Source organism: Caretta caretta, chromosome 11 (genome assembly GCF_965140235.1).
Source record: "Caretta caretta isolate rCarCar2 chromosome 11, rCarCar1.hap1, whole genome shotgun sequence".
Classification (NCBI taxonomy): domain Eukaryota; kingdom Metazoa; phylum Chordata; order Testudines; family Cheloniidae; genus Caretta; species Caretta caretta.
Genome location: NC_134216.1, coordinates 61,282,202 through 61,298,523, shown reverse-complemented (window position 1 = coordinate 61,298,523; position 16,322 = coordinate 61,282,202). Strand labels below are relative to the sequence as shown.

Genomic DNA, 16,322 nt, shown 5'->3' with positions numbered 1-16,322 from the left:
AGATATTTGTATCTATACGTACGTGTACACAAACACACACACACACACACACACGCTTTGCGTTTTAACAATGCCTCCAGAATACACTCTGTGGTCAGCGCAAGATCAGCCCCCTAAATGAAATCCTGATGCTCTAATCAGTCCATTTTCTAAGTGTATGAATAGGTTAGTGGAATTAATAGCAGCCCATGTAACCAGTTTACATGAAATACTCACCAATACTTAGTGCTATACACATCTACACAGTCTGGAGGAAAGGATTTGAGCTTGTGTTGTGACACCTGTCACTTTGGGGAGACCGGCAATGCCTGCCCACACCATCTTATGAGGATAGAGTGAGGGGAATTGGATGGACTCTGTGGGGTAGGCAGCTGCCTACAAGGGAGGGGCAGAGAGATAAGGAGAGCGCATGAGGAAACCAGGGTCTGTCTTCATTCAGCTGTTATCTGATCAAGTAACAACAGAAAGGTCCCTGTTCTTTTTCAATAATTAACTACGGCGGGATGGTAGTTTCTTGATTATAAGCCTAAATGCACAAAATGTGCTGTAGTGCTAGAGGCCTACGGTACTGAGGGGACAGAGAGGTGAAAATAAAAACAGGACTTAACATAAAGGACCACTTGAAAAATAAAGAATTAACAAAGGCATGTTTAACACTTGATCACTTGCTTGCTTAATCTCTAGTGTGTATATTGGGTGCATGGATCATGTTCTTACGTTTGTGAGGTACCTAATACATTAGGCTCTTGGGCCTAACTTTCCGAAAGCGAGTAGTGATAGCAGGTGCCCCCACTTGAGATACCTTATAAGGTGCCCATATTTTCAGCGAGAACTAAATGTCAGGCCTCTTTCTGTGATCTCAGGATGAGGCACCCAAAATCTTCATCACTTTTGAAAGCGTATTCCTCAATAAATGTCTGACATCAATACATTTCACTGGTTATTAGTATAAGAATGGGCCTTCCGTAGATGGAAGTCAGCATGAATGTGTTACTTACTCAGTTAAAAACCTTGGTCTGTCCTAATACTATGAATATTGTTTTACTTCCAGAGAGAGCAAATGAATATAAAGGGGTCTGGAAGATGCTCCCTGTCACTGTACCAACCCCTTCCAGGTTAGGTGGGGAGGCGTGCAGGATCACCTTACTAGATAAAAGGATTATATCATACCGATAATACACACACAGTATGGATAAACAATTGCTATTTTGCTTATTTTTTCAGAAGTAATTGTTTATCATGAATTTTTTTCATTTAATTATTATTATTATTTTATTACTTATTCTGAAAAACTATAGAGATGGAGTGGAAAGGAGAAGAACAGTCCCATGTCCACTCCTTCCAAAATGCTGAATGAGGGGATGGAGTAGAGCCTACTTAAAGGCCCAATTTTTTTCCATCTAATTTTTATTCTGGGTTTTTAATTTTGTTATCTGTTTATATTACCCCAATAAGTGATTGACTTTATGGCTAAACATGATGGCTGAGAACTGCAGCTAATGATGCTTTTACTTAAGGTAATGTCAGCTGGACTGGCTAATATTTCTGAAAATACAAAAGGGTTTTTCCAGCCCTTTAAGATTAAAGAATGCAATATTTTGGTTTGTTTTTATTCTTTAGCAGTCTACCACATGAGTCTCAATTTTGCTCCAAAATAATTTTTTTTAATAATATCTAGCTGTTCTAGAGGACCAGACAGGTCTTAGAACAGCTAAACTCTTATCAGCACGAGGAAGTGAAAAAGATAACTTGGTTTGACTTCAAAACTTCAATAGAAGTTTCATCCTTTCATTTTCTTTTGTTGTAGAACTATCTGCTGGGGAAAAAAGAAACCTCTGAGATGGCAGACAGAAATAAAGAAGTGCTGCTGGAGGTAAGACAACTAAAACAAAAAGAGCACAGTGATTTGTGAGCTACAATATGTTAAATTCTTAAACTATTGCTAACATTTAACTTGATGACTCGAGATGGAGGTTCCGCGAAGTGTTGAGCAGAATATGTTAAATGTGAATATGTAGCTCTGGGGAGATTTCTTCCTGTTCTTGATTAGGGAGCTTTCGGAATAAAGATGTCTCCTGATTTTTGTAATAGACAAAACTGCGAGAAAGTCCCCATTCATTGTTGGATCAAAACCATGCTATCTACAACTGCGTTTAAACAGTTGTCACTTGCAGAATTCTAGCTTAGTTTTTGACCAGTGAGAGGAGGGACATTTTTCTGAGAATGGTGATAGCCAAACTGCTATTCAGTACCCCGCAAAGTTTATAGCTTATTTTATAATATAGTTCTCAGACAACATATGCTGTATCCAGAACTGTACTACTAAGGTAATTTAGAAGTAATTGTCACCATGGTGGTTTAATAGATTGAAAAAACCCACAAAATACAAAAATCATAAAAGCTAAGGAGAAAAATCACTGTTGGAAATGGAAAGTACTTAAAATCAAAAGAATTGAAACAACTTAAAAAGAACAATAAACAACCCAAAAGCAAATGTAGGAATAAACATAAATATCACAAGCATGACACATAACCTCATAACATTCTTAGGTGTCACGTTAAAAAGGTTACAGTAGTTTCTTACATCTAACATGGGATTGTTATATGTGTCACTTTGAAACTTCAACAATCATGAATTCATAATATGTAAATGAATGTTTAAAATTAGACTTCAATACATTTATATTTATAAATAGTGTATAAATGATTAATCATTTATTAAGTCATTAATAATTTAACAGTTTTTATAGATTGAGTCCAGTAGGTCAAAAGATTGCTTATAGCCATGGCATTTGACCATCTATAACCCCACTTTGTGCTATGCTTGTTGTCGTGTTAGCATATGCGCAATGTGCTTCAGGTGGCATATGACCAGGATTAATGACCAAATTTGGTCTGCTGGTTAGATCACTGGTTTCCCCAGCCCAGGCCAGGTACTGATGGGGAGCACACGAATGCTGAGCCATGCCGCCCGCCCCTACTATGCTTGTAATTTTCTGTAGCACATACTAGTCATTTCTGGATTATGATTATAACATCGGTAATGCTTTTATTTTCTATTTAATAAATGGAACCTTAATATAAAGTGTGACGTACATTTCCACTGATAGCACAAGCAGCAAAATACACACAAGGTGGATCATAGTTGGGCCCACGGACTATTACTGAGGTTTTTGTGTATGCCTGGGAAATTGTAACCCAACAGCTGAGGTGTGGGCCCATGTCTTTCAGGTTTGGTTAAAGCCATTGGAGCACTTTTGGGACCATTACTGATCAGCATTGGTTAAGAAACTTTCACACCTGTCAATTAAGTAGCACCTTTATTGGTATTCTGTACAGAGGAGAGAACTATTAAATCAGATGCAAAGTTCAAATGGGCACATACTCATAATTATCCTTTTGCCTCTACAGGTGGTCCCTTCATGTTAGAACTGACTGGAGAAGTCCCTAATCATGCTATATATATTCTCTAGATAAATAAAGGACTTCAGCTCCCAGGCTTCTAAACCCAATCCATTTCATTGTTTTAAAATATTAATATGTTTTTATATGTTCTTTTTTTTTCTATACTGCCATTGGCTCTATGTAGGAATGTTTTTGTGGAAGTTCTGTAACAGTGCCAGAAATAGAGGGAGTCCTGTGGCTGAAAGATGATGGCAAGAAGTCTTGGAAGAAACGTTATTTTCTTTTGCGGGCTTCTGGAATCTACTATGTCCCTAAAGGAAAAGCAAAGGTGTCTTCCTTTGTTTGCTCTTATAAAATATAGTTCTTAAAAGTGATTGTCTAATTTCAACCTGCCCTCTGGTAACTATCTACTTTCTGAATGAAAAACTCAAGAAAAATGAACGTCCTCTTGATAATTTAAATGTGTATGGGTGGCAGGAGCTTTGAATATTACTTTAGAATTTTGGCTGCACTATGCTTTTGCTTAGATTATCATTACAGTCCATCAATTTAAAAACACAGCTTTAAAATATAAGTGAACAATAATTTATTCAAGAAGGATTTGATATAAAACAATCTGACCCCCAATTCAAAATTGAGATCACAAGGATCTTCCATTTGGAAGACCTCAGCATATGTTTGTTCGGAGTAGAATAGCTCTCCTAAAAAGAGTGTGTGTATGTACAGTTCAGGCCAGTTTGATTGCTTTTCTCCTGCCTAATCCCATAGACCTTTTTCACAGATGAAGGACTAAGTGACACTACAAGTATTAGTGTGTCCTTGACTAATGTGTGCCAGGGAAAAATTTGAGTCATTCAGACCACCAAATGGCACAGTTCTTAGTAGTTCATATTCAAGAGTTTCTTCTTAGTCTCTTTTTAACCACAGTTTCTTGAATCAATGTAGATCATACCCTTTCTGCATGATTTCTACAACTTTGTTTTCTATGTTGATGTTATACTATACTGGAGGAAAAATAGAAAATTGCTGCACTGATTGTTGCCTTCGTAACTTCCAGGCTGGTTTACGTGGAAATGGCTGGTCCAAAACACAGCAGCTCACCTCCTAAACAACTGGCCACTGAAAGCAAATAAACCCCAACCCAGTGTTCTGTTGTGATCAGTACATTGGCTCCCCATAGAACTAAGTAAATTTCAAATATTAGTCTTCCTCTTTGAGGCTTTCCATTTCATTAGACAAGCTATGTATAAGACACCATGTGAAAAGGGTGTACCTTACAATCAGAAATACTTGAATATGAAATCTTAAAACAGTGTGGTTCTAAATGAGTGCTTATATTATCAGCAGCTGCTGAAGAGGTCCCAATGTGACCTTTCCTGTTGACCCCCTGCTGACTTCAAGTTTCAGTGGTGGTCTGCAATATAATACAGTCAAAAGAAACAAGCAAACAAGTTTTGAACTAATAATGCACAAAAAATACACAGATTTGAAAAAACATATCATAGTTAAAAAAAAATCTGATGCAAGGATTTTCTGTATAGACCTGTTCCACTTGGCGTATTGTTTTAGTCTTAATGATTATTCTTTCACCATTTTAATTAACAGTACTGTTTTTTCATGTGAATGGAGTAAGAAACATCTTAAACACTTCGGAACATGCTGGCAAGTTGTTTCAGATAACTAGTATTTTCCTTCATCTGTAGTACATAATTCTTCACTTCTTAGACTTCTTATTGGTTAAAATTCAGATACAGGAATTTTGTCCTTGGAAAATTTAGCAGTTGTTGAATTTCAGTAGCACCGATTTCTTATTTTAGTTCAATTCTAACTGTTTTTTAATTTAGCTTCTTGGAACTGGTGCATCTACTTGCACTAATGTGCATTGCTCTTTGTTGTTCCAGTCTAAGAGGTTGTCTGCACACACAGTTCAACTGGTTCATTTTAGTTAAACCAGTGCAACTTTACATGTGGACACAGGCTTGCGTTGGTTTAGCTTGCCAACCTGAACCGATGTAAGAGTGTCCTTACACGTAGTTGGCCCCAATTTAACAAAATTGGAGAAACGTTGCACTGCTAGTTAAACTGGTGCAACTTTGTGTAGACCAGGCCTAGGAGTGAAGAGCTGGCAGTGTTTAAATCAAGGTTTTTCATTGTGGCTTTGACTTTCCTTATTAATTTTTTTCATAACTGAATATTTCTGTGTTTAATAGGTCTCACGGGATCTGGTGTGCTTTCTTCAGCTAGATCATGTCAATGTTTACTACGGACAGGACTATCGGAACAAGTACAAAGCACCGACAGATTACTGTTTAGTGCTGAAGGTAACTTGTTAAATGTTTTTAAGTGTTTTACCAAACAGAGCAAGTATAAAGATGCTACAGGAATTTTAAATACATGCTACTTTTGTCTAGAGTCCTCCAACAGCTAGATTCTTCTAACTAGGTTCTAGTTGTGACGAGGTAAGAGGAATTAATACAGAAAGTTAATGGATACTGAGACAGGTTGTAATGCAGAGCATGCTTTCCACAATGATATAACTAATAGAAAATTAACCACGAGTTTTCAGTATGAATCTCAGGAATACAACTTTAATTATGAAAAAATTCAATCTATTAAAAGATACCACATTTCTAGAAATCATAGAGCAAGTGATATATTCTCATTAAATACATTGAAAAATACATTTTCTATTGTGTTATGCTACCTCCTAGTATGTGGAACAGAGTGGGATAAAGTGCCACAGTGGAGCAATGCAGAAGGAGAACTGGCTGCAGAGGTCTTTGCTGTTCCACACCTCCACATAGCTGGCTGATTCCTCTCTATAAATGATCTACACTCATACAAAAAGGGCAAGAAGGAGCTTAGAAAGTATTACATTAAATAATATGTTCCCACTGACAACTGCAAAAAATGCTTGAAACAAAAGGTCCCATAATGTGTTCCCCTCTGTCCCGCACAGAGGGGTTACGTGGTTACAGTGCTGCCATGAGTCAGGTGGCCAGTGCGGTATCATGGCTACAAGCCTGGCCATGCTGCCATGTGTTTGGGGAAAGGGAGAATCTTTCTAGGATGCTGATAGGCAGGAGGGGACATGGACTGAAGCATTTTGTCCTAAGAATACCTATCCCTTTTCTCGTTGGGGCTCATTTCATACCCTTGGTGATGGCCTCTACTCTGGGCCTATGGACTAAGAGAAAATGTGGGTGTGGCTGTTTCAGAAGCTGCTGTGACGTTTATTTTGCTAATTTTTGTGTAGGAGGGAAACGTCCTCAGAAACCTTCAATAGTATCATAAGCTTTTTCATAGATAAAACTACCTTAAACCTAAAGGGTAAAGTTTGCAATGTATACACCAACCTCACATCCTTCTTACCAAAAACTCACAAAGATCAGTTATTCATGTGTTCTTTAGGAACACTGCATGCCAGAGAAGGATCTGATTTGAAAAATTCATATAGAGGAATGCAAATGGGGGCAAGTAATAAAGGAAACAAATGTAGTTAAAGCAGTTGCCCAATTGCAACATTTTAGTTAAAGCTCTGATCTTAAACCACAGAGTTAATAGCTGAAATGCTGTCAGGTATCTTTAGGTTGTGCCAGCTTTCTTCTGATCTATTCCATTCGCCTCCCGTATTTTATGTTGGAAATAGTGTTGGTTGTGGTAGACTCAAAATTATTTTGAAACAATTTTTCACAGTGTGTTCATGGTAAGAAATATTTCTTCATGAACTTAAACATGATGCTTGGGTGAGGATAATGGGTCCTGTTCCCCTTTAATAGGAATACGGTTACTTGTTTTCTGTCATTGGTCACATCTCACATTTCATTGCATATGCAATGAGCAAACATTAGGCATGTCAGTTATTCTAGTGCATGTCCACAAACTTTATGACAAGGTGATATAATCTTGCCATGAGACACTTTATCACATATTTGTGCACAGTTAGAGGTAAAAATACTTACTTACCTACTATAATAAATACATAATATTTGGGTTAAGAAACATTAGTAAAATTCTAACCTGAAAATTCTTTTCCATGTCCTCTTAAGTCATTGGCACATGATTCCTATGCAGATAATTGAGAGCAATTAAAAGCAGAGATTTAAGTATTGGTGGATATTTATAAATTATTTGATATAAATTGATTTCCGGAATGCAGAATATCAAGGCAAGTACGGATCATGCCTACATTTCCAGTGTGTCATTTCTAAAGCTAAGATTTTGTCACAGATATTCTTGGTAAAGCCATGGACTGGTCATGGGCAATAAACAAAAATTCATGGAAGCCCGTGACTTGTCCCTAACTTTAACTAAAAATATCCCTGACAAAATGAGTAGGGAGGCAGGTACAGCACCCAAAGTTGCTGGGACTCCGGCGTCCCCCACTGCTGTGATTTGTGGGAGTTCCGGGGTCTCCCCTTGCACAGCGGCCAAGCAGCCCCGGGGGGGCCAACCGCCCATGCCAGCAGGGAGCTCCAGGGGGTTCCCGCTTCTTTTTAGCTATGGTATAATTTGAGACAGAAAGTTGAGAAACTTAATTCGATCAGCTGTTGGGGCAGAGAACTGGAATCAGCACTCAGGGCTCTATTTTTGTGTCTTCTACTGAGTTGCTACATAACCTTGGGCAAGTCATTCAACTTCTCTATGCTTCCATTCTAAGCAGAGTTGTACAGGGTTTTTTTTGCTGTACTACACATATGCTAAAGGAATTGATAGTAAGATTAGTAAAAGCGGGAGTACTTAATGATTCAACAGTAGAATGAGACCAATTGTATGTTCTGCAGCTGAAGTGATATATATCTGTCTCACATTTCACAAATACTCAAAATGAGTCACAGACAGTGTTCATTGGAAGATGTAGTGTAAGCAAGTGCTCTCAAAAGGAGTTAAAAGATCTTGGATGCATGTGAGAGAGAACCTCCAAGAAAATGGGGATATTTTGAATCTTCCAGCAGACCTTTGTATAATTGAACCGTAATCTGATGAAGGGATTAATAGGGATACTGGCAGCTGTGAGATACATAACTTTTACAAACCGAAAGGGAAATGACCAAGTATTCTGGCCAAAGTGGCTTCCATCATCAGAATTTGAAAAAACAAATATATTGATCTTTTTGAATCTGACATGTTGAAGACTGAATTTGAAATAGGATATTTTTCTAAATAAAGTGTGAAGAGTTGTGTTTCTTTTTTGTGCGGGGGAGGAGGGAATGGCAAGTAGTGTAACTGTCTGAAACAGAAATATTAGCTAGTTTTCATCTTACAGGCTTTTGTATATAAAATGTTAAAAGTAACTGCTTGGCAATGGCTAAACTGTTAATAAAAGTAATCGTGCCAGCCAGTGGCCAAACCCTGTTCTTCAACTCTCAAGGTAGTTAGAGGTGGAAAAAGCTAGTGCGGGTTCATTTTTTCAAAGCCTGGTTTTGGCAGTATAGAAAGGTGGATTATTAAGCTTTCTTCTTCCCATCTCCTTCAGCGATGCATATGTTGGTAGAGGTCAAATGGATTAACCCTTTCTTTTCCACCACATCAGAGGTAGACATCTTCCCCCTCCTGCAGCTTCTAGAAAGTGGGAATTTTCTGACCATTTCAACTCAGTGCATGACCACCTCCAAAGATTCCAAGGGGGCAGACGAGCTCCTACACCAAAATTCTGTAAGAACAGCCCTTTTATGGTTTTGCAAATCTGAAATGAGTGCTGGCCAGACAGTCCCCATGTTGCCACTTTGGGTGTCAAGTAATTTTTTTCCTCGAACACCCAACCTACCAAGAGCATATATCCCATCTTTAATGATGTATCAGTTCACAATTTCAATAGTTAGGAAGTCCTGATCTGAACCTTGATAGAATAATGTTTTTCTTGTATTTCCTGCTTTAATTTTCCACTAGATTTGAAAGTAGCAATGCCAAGGATTGAATAACAGTGTTTTGAAGCCCACTCTTCAAGAATAGCTTTTTTTAAACTCTTTAATTCTTCTTAATGTTCTTTAGATTAAAATATTGATAGACTAAATACTCTTTCTGCAGCATCCTCAGATCCAGAAGAAGTCTCAGTATATCAAATATCTCTGCTGTGATGATGTAAGAACTCTACACCAGTGGATAAATGGCATCCGTATTGCTAAGGTAACTACTCTGAATCATTTTATTCCTCTTCCATTCTTGCAATGTAGTGTTATTTAATAGTGTTACCTATATATTCTCTTACTGAAACAGATGATGCCTCAGTGAGGGGAGATCGAGAAGACACACACAAAATTAACTAATCAAGAAGTTAATGAGCTATGGGTCAAATGTTACTTGTTTCAAATAATTATCGAGACAATGCATGTTATCTGTTTATAAACTTCCCTATATCTAGCCATTCTGAACTTGAAGCTCCACAAAAGTCTTAAGCTAGTTTTCGTACGTATTTCTTTTTGAAGCCTATCAACAGTATAAACGTTTCTTTACCAGAATTGCTGCTTTAGGTGCTTATACAAATTTTTCTGCACCTTAATCTCTCTCTTTCCGCTCTCCGATCTCACGGTGAAGTCCCACTAGACATGAGATGTCACTGTTAGTTTTTAGCTGTGCATACTCATTTTGGGCTAACTTATAAATGGATTTGAGAAAGATGGCTATATCAAAAATAGAGACTTAGTAGTTGAGGTAATGATTACTTAGAACCAGCACCTTGGCTCAATGGATTAAGTCAGGGGTCGGCAACCTTTCAGAAGTGGTGTGCCAAGTCTTCATTTATTCACTGTAATTTAAGGTTTCGCGTGCCAGTAATACATTTTACATTTACCGGGGCCGGCAGATGGAACCCCAGACTGGCAGCAGGCTGTACGGGGCCGGCGGCCAGGACCCGGGCTGAGAGGGGCCCAGCCAGCGGCTGGGATCCCAGACCGGCAGTGGGGGCAGCAACTGGAACCCCAGATCGGCAGCGGGCTGAGCTCTCTGCCCGCTGCCGGTCTGGGGTTCTATCCACCAGCCCCTGCCAGCCGGGTCCCAGCCATCGGCCCCGCTCAGCCCGCTGCCAGTCTGGGATTCCATCCATCCAGGCCAGCAGCGGGCTGAGCGGGGCCGGAGGCCGGGAACCCAGGCCGGCAGCAGAGTGCCACCGTAAATCAGCTCACATGCTGCAGGTTCCCAACCCTTGGATTTTAGTAGATGATTTTATTGCACTTTCATGTTATCAAATAGTTTGACATTTTCTTCTGCAGGATAACCAGGTTGTTTCTGGTTCTCTAAGCAATTAGATAATAAAAGTGAAAGAAGACAATGCAACTGTTCTTAAACTAAATGAAAAACAAAACCTCTACTGAAAATAATCAAAGTGCTTGGGTTCCTCGGCAGAGAGACTGTTAATCAATCAGCTGAAACAGGCACAATCTAAACAGTTGTTACGTTTTATTGTTCCTCTTTGTTTAGTATGGGAAGCAACTTTATGTGAACTATCAGGAAGCACTGAAGAGGACAGAGTCAGCATATGACTGGACTTCCTTGTCCAGCTCCAGTATCAAGTCAGGGTCCAGCTCCTCCAGTTTACCAGGTAGCTATAATAGCCTGACCTGTAATGGAAATACTCTTAAATACCGTTTGCTTCGGAAGCCATTTGAAAACTCCAGAAAAGACTAGTGAATGTGACTGGTTATTTCCGCATAGTCCCAGTACTTCCAGACTGTCTTTTAATCTCAAAAAGCAATTTATACTATTCTATCCTTTAGTAGTTGTGATTAATATTAATATAATGTCCTTTTCTCATTCACAGCCAAAAAGAGAATTTATCTGAAACTGAGAAAAGGAAACATCATTTCAAATGCCTCATACCTGTCCACACCAATTTAAAAATTACATCCCAGGCTTGTGTTTCATGATGAGTGGAGATCTGTATAGTTTTTAAACTGCTTTGGTGGGATAAAGTATATGAAATAAATACATGATAAATAGTCTCTACCCAAAGGCAGAAACGCCACAAACCTGTTCTCTCACACACGCACTCTTTTTAAAACATTGGTTCCAGTCCTGTGACAAGTCCATTTTTAAGACACATACAGTAACTCCTTGCTTAACGCTGTAGTTCTGTTCCTGAAAAATGTGACTTTAAGCGAAACAATGTTAAGCGAATCCAATTTCCCCATAAGAATTAATGTAAATGGGGGGGTTAGGTTCCAGGGGGGAAAGTTTTTGCCAGACAAAAGGCAATATATACATTTTAAACAAGCAATTTAATACAGATATAAGTTTTAAATAATTTTAAACAAGCAGTTTAATACAGGTATAAGTTTTTTAAACAATTTTAAAGAAATATTTAATGCTACAATCATCATTGCGGAGTACGAACCAATGGGAACATCATTGCTGAGTATGAAGTAATGGGAGGGGGCCCCGCCTTACCCCACAAAGGCACAAGCCCACTGGCACTGAAGACAATGAGGCAGGCAAGGAGGCTGAAGGTGCTGTAGGCTAGGAGAAGCACGTTGAACGGCGGGAGCTTCCCCTACTGTGCCTCAACCCTTGGCCTGCCCACTCCACCCCTTCCCTCAAGCCCCCACCCTTAACCCGCCTCTTCTCTTCCTCCCCCCATCTCTTCCCCCTTTACTCCACATGCCGCATCTTCGCTCTTCCTCCCTCCCTCCCCTGCCTCCTGCCAGTGGCAATCAGCTGGTTTGCAGCATTCAGGAGGGAGGATCGAGGACTCGTGGCCCAGGCTCCCCTCTCCCTCTCCTGCCTCCTGCCCACGGCAATCAGCTGGTTTGCGGCGTTCAGGAGGGAATGGGAAGGAGCGAGGACTCGGCGCACAGGCTCCCCTCTCCCTCCCCTGCCTCCTGCCCACGGCAATCAGCTGGTTTGTGTCATTCGGGAGGGAGGGGGAGCCTGCGCGCTGAGTCCTCACTCCTCCCCCTGCCTCCTGAATGCCGCAAACCAGCTGCTTGCCGTGGGCAGGAGGCGGGGGGAGCAGGGGGAAGGCACTGATCCGCGGGGTCTGCTGGTGGGCAGGAGGCACTGGGGGGGCGTAGGGGAGCTGATAGGGGCTGCCAGCCGTTGTCAAAGCAGGTGACCAAATGACATTATAGCGGAGCGTTGCAGAACTTTAAACGAGCATGTTCTGTAATGGAGCAGGGATGTAAGATCGAAACAATGTTAAGCAAGAGGGTGTTAAGTGGGGAGTTACTGTAGCTGTTCAAAAATTGGTTAACAATTTACACGTCTTCCTCATTGTTTACAGCTAATTTACAACTGTATGGAATTGGGTTTGAGCCTGCAATGGATAGTCAAGCATAGTTCTACTGGAAACAATTTATTTGCAGAACTGTTATGCTTTGCATGGACAGGGCATTGCAAAGCTATCTGCTAGTCACCAGGACTAAGTTACAACTCTTGTGACTTCCTGGCATCCTTGGGCTAGGCAACATGAACAGAAGCTTCTGTAAGGCATGAGAAGAGGATAGCCTTCACATAACATAACTGATATGCGGCTGTCTTCACAAGGTGCAGGTGTGATTGTCAGGGTTTTTTTTGGGAGTGTGTGTGTGAGGGGGTGTTTCAGACCAGCAATTTTCCAGTATGTCTGACCATGAGCTAAGTGTTTTAGTGGAAATAATGTCCTTTGGTGAGATAATGTATTTTAGCAAGCATGAAATTAACCTGTCACCTCTGTGCCTAGAAAGTGTCACTCATGAAAGTGTCACATTACAAACTCATTGACTGACTTTGATAAAAATGAACTTTTTCCTGTGTTTCATATTTTTTAAACAGAGTCTCAATCAAATCACTCTAATCAATCTGACAGTGGAGTTTCTGACACCCAGCCAACTGGCCATGTCCGTTCCCAAAGTATTGTCAGCTCTATCTTCTCTGAGGCCTGGAAACGAGGCACTCAGCTGGAAGAGTCCAGCAAGGTAACAAGAAGACTTTAGCATGAGAACCAACACCCCCACAAAATGTACGAAACACAGTGACATCTCTTCTCATCTGTATCTTTACTGGGATTCTCTTCCCTTTTTACTCCACCTTTTCAACATACTGCATTATAATTTTTTTCAGATATAGCTTTCTCCAGGGTAATGAGTCACCTCTTGAGCCTCCTGTGAGGTTTTATACGTGCCCATAGAAGCTTGACGGGTTTTTTAGTCATTTTCCAATTATTAGGTGTAAGACAGACGTGGCTTAAAAATTCTACTGAGTAATGTTAAAAAAGACCAAGCAAAAACATTAACTGCCAAAAAGTTGAATGAAATGCTTTCAGGAAGATCTCTTTACTTAAGAAACTAGTCATGTCCTTTCATTGTGAGGCTGTGAACAGCTGAGAGGTGGAGCTAGAAGCAGACAGACGCATGAGCCTGTTTTGAAATCTGCTCCATCGGTATTCCCCCTAGGTGCTTTTATTTGGGTTCCATGATAGTTGAAGTAGTACGTTTTAATATGCTGTAGACAAAATACGAAACAGAAGTAGTAACTGGGTAGTGAGAGGAGAGCGGATGCCTCATGGTGTTGGTATGGGTATAAAGGATTTCAACTCTTGGCTGCCTGGCTCAGGTCTGCTGTGGGTTAGTAATAACCAAAAGTTTTACACCTCCATTGTGAAATAAGCCATTAATGCAATTCCTCGTGAACAACAGAACACACCACAAAAATTGCAACTATGAATGACTTTGTTGGCAGTCTTGGCATAGATACCAGGTGCTGAACGGGCACAGAATCTGAATTAACAGTGTCAGGTCAGAGTTGAGGTACATTGGCAGGACAATGTGAGAGATGCTTAGGGCTACTTCCTTCAGTGCTTGCATCTGTTACAGACACTGAATTCATTTTACAAAAGACAACATTTTCAAAATGGAAACGTCTTAAAGAAAAAGCATACAGATCTCACTTTGTCCTCCAGTGGTGGTGTGGGTTGTGGAATATATAACTAAATGAAGAAAATAAGTTGATGCAAATTCAAATATGCAGAAGTTAAGCAACATACAAGTTATAGTTCTCTAAGCAATGTTAACTTATCTACCCTGCACATACCTTTTACGTTTTCATAATTTGTCGGAGCATCTAGAGTCTTTGATGGGGGGAGGGTGATTTTTTGTATAAATCTAATCATTCAGTACTTAGTCTAGTAGTAACAAATTCTGCCTACTGTTGACCAAACTTTTAAAAGTTCACAAGAGCTGTTCATTTGTGTGCCTGTACCAGTCCATATTTGTCATCCTGACCTGCATAATCTGATCAGGTGTTGGGCATGTGCAAAAGTGCATTTGCCCTTGAAAACTTGAATTGGTACAGCATATGCAATGTGGGCGAGATAACGTTGCTATGAGAACTGTAACTTTTCATTTCCTGATTATTTTTTTTTAAACCTGAAAAAACTTCCTACAGCACTAAAGTTTTTTGCATTTAATTTCCTTGGAGCACAGTGGACTTGTGATGCTGTATTTTTACAACTCCATCGTGCCACTGGCAATTGCTCAACTCAAAACCTAAGAGAATTTGTACTAGATCTGATTAAAGCAATTTTAAAACACATTTTTTTCAGACAGTTCCTTATTAAGGGCTATCCATGTACAAAGACTAAAGTTTTATAATTCAGCAATTTGAGTTACTTGTCTGCAACAAAAAGTGGAACAACTTTTTTTCAAACAAGAAAAGTTGTATTTCTCCCACACTTGCCCATCACAGGTGAATGGATTGCCCTAAAGATGTCCAGGGTTCACCTTTGCACTTATGCAAAGTATGTGACGTTTTATCTCAAAAGTGCATTTTTGAAAAAGTTAAGTGTAAGGGGTTACAGCTGAAGAATTGAGTTATAACCTTAACTGCAGCAATCACTACAGCCTATAGTACCTAATTTTGGTCCTGTCTGGGTCTCTGACCTCAGTAATACCAGAGCTCCGAGAATTAAGGAGATAAGAAGAAGAATTAAGTTACATTTGGGGGGCGGGGGAGAGGAAGAATATATTGCCACTGAAATGTTGGTGCTGTGAGGAGGCAGTTACAATCACAGTGAGACATTCCTGGTACAGGCAGATCATTGACCGGCTAGACTCCAGCAGTGCCTTCTGAGTGTTTATCTTAGTGTCCACACAATATGTTTGCTGGTTTTAAAGGAAACCAAACAAGATGAAAAGTTTCAGAAAATGGAGGCTTGGCTTGACAGTCGAGTTGTAGCCCAGAGTCGGATCATTATGGGACTTGTGCTTGGTCTCTCGTTCCTAGGTCACCAGTCCTCTGCTGGGAGGAGGCCTTTCATTGCTTGGTTATCTTTTAGTCGACAAAACACTGAGGCGCCTCAGAGGGAGTCTGGCCATTGAGCAGAAGGAGAATCATAATGCAAGTTTGAGATTGTGAATAGTAAAGGGACAGGGAATAGTGAGAATCCTTCAGGTCAAAAAAGGTCTTGGAGGGGCCCCAGAAAAGAAAACATTAATAAAGGCATTAACACACTGTATGGAGCAAGGGGAGCTGTTCTTGTGTGTTTTGTCGGTGTGCTCTGGGAGCCCAGATCCATGCATATAGAGTAATTCTGCGCACCAAAAAATGCTTTAACAATAGTGTAGCTATTGCATATACAAACTATGACTGCTCTCTCCTTATAAATAGCATTGGTATAGTTTCTAAATATTCCTAAAGATACACCTCACCATTGTGAATTAACAACTGCAAATATAAGCTAGTTTTAACTGCCTCAGAGAAAAGAAAAAAAATCTTAAACACGGAATGAATTATCTTCTAGGCCTTTAGAAACCAAATTTTGCTGAACACACTTTCGTAATGTGTTACAAATAATTGTGCATATTTTTAAAAGTTCAGAGACATTGTTCTTTGTCCTTTCCTCAATATTACTTGTGTTTATTGGTTTGTGTAAAAATCGCCCTCCTAGATGCCAGGCAAAATTCTTCATGCTTAATTGTATCTAAAATTTTAAAAGCATGTTCAAAAAC

At 39.8% G+C, this 16,322-nt stretch overlaps 1 protein-coding gene across 7 annotated transcripts in view; it reads left to right on the top strand.

The window, feature by feature from the left end:
• The window catches only part of RAPH1 (Ras association (RalGDS/AF-6) and pleckstrin homology domains 1), a 166,104-nt gene that overhangs the window by 137,304 nt on the left and 12,478 nt on the right, over positions 1-16,322 (top strand). For 6 of the 7 annotated variants that reach the window (XM_048870478.2, XM_075118093.1, XM_075118092.1 and 3 more), the window contains 6 exons: positions 1,808-1,873; positions 3,590-3,733; positions 5,616-5,726; positions 9,433-9,531; positions 10,822-10,942; positions 13,150-13,292. In XM_048870478.2, the coding sequence (XP_048726435.1) occupies positions 1,808-1,873; positions 3,590-3,733; positions 5,616-5,726; positions 9,433-9,531; positions 10,822-10,942; positions 13,150-13,292 (684 nt within the window). Of the gene's footprint in view, positions 1-1,807; positions 1,874-3,589; positions 3,734-5,615; positions 5,727-9,432; positions 9,532-10,821; positions 10,943-13,149; positions 13,337-16,322 lie in introns of all 7 variants that reach the window. The other variant, XM_075118095.1, reaches the window with a different exon arrangement.